Genomic DNA, 6,011 nt, shown 5'->3' on the forward strand with positions numbered 1-6,011 from the left:
GTGATTTTGTGAAACTGCAGAAGTTGCTGTACTGTTTGATTTTTGCACAACTTGCCTGCAATAGCTTCAGTCCTTTGCTTGCACCATTAGACCAGAATAATGAGTGCTATAGATATTTATATAATCTTAATATAGTAGTCCATAACTATTCCATGCTCCCAAAGTATTTCTATTTCTCAGCAATTTAGAAACCTTTTTTTTTCTCTTTTTTTTTTTTTCCTGGGGAGGGGAGTGATAACAAGTTATAATATTCCTCTGTAGTTGAAATACTTGATTATACCAGGCTTACCTTATGGGAAGAGGGAGAGAGAGAAGGGATAAATGAAGTAGAAAATTGTAAAATCAGGAAGTATGATGTGAGCAATTTGTTTCCTTTCTTCTGTCCAGGCTGAAACTTTCTCCTAGTCCATCTTCTCGAGTGACAGTTTCAAGGGCTTCATCAAGCCGCAGTGTACGTACAACCAGAGGAAAGAGGAAGAGGATCGATGTGGAAGAATCTGAAGCCAGCAGTAGTGTCAGCATTTCCCATTCAGCTTCTGCCACAGGAAATGTCTGTATTGAAGAGATAGATGTTGATGGAAAGTTCATCCGTTTGAAGAACACTTCTGACCAGGTTTGAAAATGAACACATGGCACAGCTTTTCACTGGGCTTATTGAAATTTGAAGACAACCTTACCACCATCTGAGGGTTCATGTTGACACCCTAGGTTCATATTTATACAGCTAAAGCATGCTGCATAAAAGTGGCAGCCCTGAGGTTTTGAGTTAGTAAATACCAAAGTGCTTTCAAACAGCCGTTTGGGTGATGGTGACTACTTCCAGATGATTTTTAATGCTCTTCATGGCAAAATTTAATGTTTAGATTTCACATCTACTGAACTAATAAAGCACTGCTCAGAATTGTGCCTTGCACATAGTCTGGCTTAACACTGTCAGTGATGGGAAACAGTGAAAGCAGACATAGACTGCCATGGAAGTCTTTTCAGAAGTTTGTCTCTGCCTAAAAAGGGCTGGAAAGAAAAGCATGCTTGATGAAGTATTAGGGTCAACATTATAATTGCCAGGTTCCTCCTATTTGTATATAGTTTCTCTAAATCATCATTTTTCCTTGGTTGCATAAATACTGTGGCTTTTTCTTAAAGAAAGAGCCTTCAGATCCATGCCACCTTTTCACAGGCTAGTTAGATGATTTCTCTCTAGGTAGCATCTAGTTCTTCTGTTAAGCAACTCTATGAACAGGATTTTTCTGAATTGCTTGGAGTTTATCTTGAGGAGGAAGGGTAGGTTGCATCTCTGCTCATRAATGGTATTTTGTATGAGTAATAGTTCAAATGTTTTTCTTTTTCTCAGAAGAAAAAATCATTGTATTCAATATTTTTTCCTCTCAAGATGTTGTGTAATATCTGTACAGTGTTTCTATGCTATATATAGATCAAATCATTACCAGGTGCAGATGGAGACTGAGCGCTAAACTTTCTTAAATATCTTTAGGAGCAGAGGAAACTCTGTATTTTTCTTAGTCAGACATCAGAATTACAAGACCGGATTTCTTACATACTCTATTGCAGAAAAGGGATGAATAGGTCTTGTCATGACCTGTGCTCTCTGCAGCAAAACTATTCAGTAATGCATACTCCGCATTCTCTGCTTTCAGTGACACACAAACTTTGTCTAATGCAGACAGATCCATTAGCTTTGCTAAAAGAGAGCTCCTTGTGGTGTTTTAAAAGACAAAAATTGGTCTAATTCTAAATGTCCCAGTTCCTTTCATCAAAAGGGAGGCAAACTCCTGCAAATGCTGATACATCCTCACAGGCGTCTTAATTGCTTGTTCAAGGTAAAGCTTGTCGCCTGGGAGTGTTTGTTGGATGAATGGAAGAAACTTTGGGAGCTGTCCTGGTCTAGGTCCAGTCTGTCCCTGGTCAGGGAATTTTTAGGAAGCTGAAGTCTGACAAATCAGAGCCTTCTTCTAGTGAGTCGGGACCTATCAATTTATCCGTTTGGAGTTTTGCAGTGGTTTTCCCTTTTCTTGTGTCTCCTAGGGTTTGTTTCCTCGATTGTTCTGTGAGCTGTGGTGAGTGCGCCAGGAGCTCAGTTACTGTCAGGAGCCCAGGGTGGTTCTGGGTTAGGATGCTTGGGAAGGGTCCAAAGTTGAGCAACTGTCTCTAGTGCAGTATAGTAAGTGATGCTCAAAGTGTTTAATATGTAGACATAGAAAACGAGTAAATTCATCTTTTAATGAAAGTATTATTTTGTTGCAGTGACCAATGGAATGTCACCACCTGTTAAAATAAATTACAGTTTATTTTAGGTGTTTTAAGTGTCTTTTCTTAGATCCCAGAGGCGACTATCTGATGATTGAAAAATAATTGAGGAGCGGGCAGGGATAAGAGGTCTCTAAAAATGATAGTAATATCTAGCTTATATATTTTTACATATAGATGTAAGAATATAGTAAATAGATAATTTATATGAATATTTATAAATAATAAATAGCATGCAGTACTATATATATGTACATAAAGACTTTCTGTGGTACCTATGTGCATATCTGATAGATCAGCCTGTGACAAAATTATGATGTAAATCATAAACATTACTTAAAATCTATTTCACAAATATTCATCTTTAATTTGAAGTGAAAGGTAAGATCAAATTAACTAAAAAATAGTTATTGACATGCTGAAGATAAAGTGGTAGTAAATGTTTTTACTGAAACTATATTTTTGTATTTTTCACTGAAAAAATCTCATAAATGTAATGGAAGATAACAGCTGGTGTAAATTGTTTCTTTTTTCTCCATTTTTATTAGGATCAACCTATGGGAGGTTGGGAGATGATCAGAAAAATAGGAGACACTTCTGCTATTTACAAATATACCTCAAGATATGTGCTAAAAGCAGGACAGACAGTTACAGTAAGTTTCAGTTGTTCATGCGAGACAGACTTTAGAACAGTTTGTGTAAATAAGAACCATGGTTTTTAGTTTTGCGCTTTTCATGTAAATGTTCTGAAAATAAACTCTTGTGTTGTATTGAAGCTCTTGTATCAAAAGTTATTTTTATCAGTTGCTGGGAAGATTAATTTCTTGTTACAGAGCTACATTTTTCAGAAACTTTCTKTATGGAACAACAGTTTGCACTGCAAATAGATGTATAGATATATAAAAATTCATCTGCTTGCACTAAACAATATGAGACTAATGTTTAAAAATCACTTTAAAAGGCTAGGCAGAGACTTTTTTTTCTCCTTAAATGGGGAAAATTCACCCTTCACTTGAAAGGAATGTATTATCTCACTAGACAACATGAAAATGTATTGTGGGAGAGCAGCGAGTAATGTTTACATGTAATTTTTCTTACCAGATTTGGGCTGCAAATGCAGGAGTAGTTGCTAGCCCTCCCACTGACCTCATCTGGAAGAACCAGAATTCTTGGGGCACTGGTGAAGATGTCAAAGTTGTACTGAAAAATTCTCAGGGAGAGGTAAAACAGCTAAGATGTATTTAATTCTGTTTTCATTGACTGTGTTGCTATCCCAGTTTCTCCCCCAGTAAAGGTGAAGGCAGAACCATTGTCAGGGCTTTGAATATGATTTTAAGTTGACTTCCCAGGAAGAGTGGTCTTGTGCTGTTCACTAAGTTTATTTTCTTTTTGCTTTGCAACTAAGTATACTTCGTCCTGTCTTCAGAGACCTAACTGTAATTTAGGGTTGCAGTATTTTGAAGCTTTTCTTTTTTTTTTTTTTTTTCCCCTTCCTTTTATATTGACTATAAGGAATTAAAGAATGATTTGCTTAGGCATTCCCTTGATGCCATGAATGGGACTGTGTCTTGAAGTATGCTTTGAGGGTTAAAGGTGTTTATATGCTTTTCAGTGATTCTTCTGTCTCTTAAGTTGTGTTTCATATAAACTTTGTTTGTAGAGCACGGGGGAAATTACACTGAAATTTGTCCCTAAGAAAGAAGTGTTAGTTGTATTAATTCCAGTAAGATATTCTGAGTTTGGCCAGATATGATATTTAGCAATTGAAATAAAATATTTAAATATAAAACATCCAAAATAAGTTTAAAATATGCTTGGACAGTAGTTGTTAAAAGGACTCCTTTTTAGTTACCTATTTAGCAATTAAGGATTATGAAACCTAGTCGTATACCTTTCATGTATAGTTATTTATAGGCAAAATCAGTTGGAGTGGCTTTCCCAACTGTTAGAACTCCATTCTCAAAATGTAAGGGGATAAATACCATATCACCAGAGGTGTCAAGTATTAAATTTATCTCTGTTGTAGGAGGTTGCTCAGAGAAGCACTGTCTTTAAAACAACCTTACGTGAAGGTGAGGAAGATGAAGCTGAGGAAGAAGCAGTTGAAGCTGTGGAGGAGGAGGACCTGTTCCATCAGCAGGTATTATATTAAATGCAAAATTTTGACCGTGAAGTTAGCCTTCAGAAAAGAAATTAAATATCATAAACAAGTTCTTATAATACAAAATTCAGGATGCTTACGTTGGCTAAAACTTGGTTACATTTTTGATTAGTATGTATCTTAACAAGTCAATTATGCAAAATAATATAGATCGCTACTTAAGCATACATATATAAACAGGCAAAAGATAGAGGGAGTTGGCTCTGCTTTGGAAGGGACTAGTTTTAGTAGCTTTAATGAAATCATAACTTTGTGGAATTTAATGTAGTTGAGAGGAGTTTTTTTCAGTTATGCAGAAGTACAGAAGTGGTTCCAGTTACTCTTCTGATTTCTGGGACTTTGTAGCTTATGTGCATGTCTTTATATTTTAAGATGTTGTGCATGTGTTCCCCACAATAGTTAGCACTTACCTGAACTAATTGGGGTGTTTTTTTTAGTTTGGGATTCTAATTAGAATAATTAAACCTGTGTTTATTTGGCACTCATCTTCCATTACCTATCATGGAAGAAGATATCTAATTTTACTTACTGCAGATTACATGTTGTATTACAGCTTTGGTGCAAACAGACTTTTGAGAACACTAGGCCATACGTATAGCTACTTTTATTAAAAATGTTCAGTGTGTTATTTGAAGGTGCCAACCCCCTTATTCTTTCTATTCATAACAGGGAGAGCAAAGGGGATCTAATAGAAGCTGCGCAATCATGTAAACTCCTCCAGTCACTAACTTCCTCAAAGTATGGTAGTCCTTACCGACAGGACAGAGCCTTCTCAGAAGCACAACATATTTTTGTATTTCCTTTATGTGAATTTTTAAGCTGCAAGTCTGATAGCCTTAATTTCCTTTGTCACTGAAAAGGAAGTTTTGTAAAAGAAATCGTTATCTGTAACTTTCTTGTAAGATGTGAATTATTGAAACAGAACTACGTACTGCTTGAAAAATGACATCTCCCCCCACACAACTTTTATGCCAGTCATTTTTTAAACCTCATTGGAAGGGGAACATGCCACTGTGTTTTGGGGTTTGTTTTTCTTTTTAGATTACACCACTTAGACTAGCCATCTGCTGTTGACCTTTTTATATTTAGGTGCTGTTGGGGAAGGGGAAGACATTTTCAATACTATGAACTTTTTTGTACTGAAGATCTCTCTTTTTTTTTCTACAATGTGATCAAGGTTGCAAAATTTTTTATARAAAAGAGCAGCTTGTTTAAAAAGAACAGAACATAGCCCAGCTGATCATGTAAGTACTCAGAGGATGAAGGATGCAGCAAAACTTGTTTTTATTGGTACTTTCTTCTTTACTTATATTTCTTATTGAGCAAGGGGATTCATGTTAAACGCGTTAGTTGTTTTTAAGGTAGTGTAACCAGCTTAAATTTCCTTAAGTGTTATTAACAAATAAAATGCTGTTTTGATATGGATTGTCTTGTTTGTTTATAATTTCTAAGAGCTCAAAAATACATCTTTTAGGAATCTAGACCAGATTTGTGTGGAATATAACTGTAATTTTCAACAGTGTGGAAAATCTTTCTCTCCTTTCTGCATTCATCTAATCTCTAGAAAAAGCTTTTAAATAAACTA

At 35.6% G+C, this 6,011-nt stretch overlaps 1 protein-coding gene across 1 annotated transcript in view; it reads left to right on the forward strand.

Moving 5' to 3' along the window:
- LMNB1 (lamin B1) overlaps positions 1 to 5,811 on the forward strand; it is a 16,555-nt gene extending 10,744 nt beyond the window's left edge. Inside the window, exons 6-10 of the mRNA XM_026046601.1 lie at positions 388 to 613; positions 2,814 to 2,918; positions 3,367 to 3,486; positions 4,292 to 4,405; positions 5,096 to 5,811. Of these exons, the coding sequence (XP_025902386.1) occupies positions 388 to 613; positions 2,814 to 2,918; positions 3,367 to 3,486; positions 4,292 to 4,405; positions 5,096 to 5,137 (607 nt within the window). The 3' untranslated portion in view covers positions 5,138 to 5,811. The remainder of the gene's footprint in view (positions 1 to 387; positions 614 to 2,813; positions 2,919 to 3,366; positions 3,487 to 4,291; positions 4,406 to 5,095) is intronic.
- The last annotated feature ends 200 nt before the right edge of the window (positions 5,812 to 6,011 follow it).

This window comes from Nothoprocta perdicaria, unplaced genomic scaffold (assembly GCF_003342845.1).
Source record: "Nothoprocta perdicaria isolate Ctin4 unplaced genomic scaffold, notPer1 scaffold_45, whole genome shotgun sequence".
NCBI classification, from domain to species: domain Eukaryota; kingdom Metazoa; phylum Chordata; class Aves; order Tinamiformes; family Tinamidae; genus Nothoprocta; species Nothoprocta perdicaria.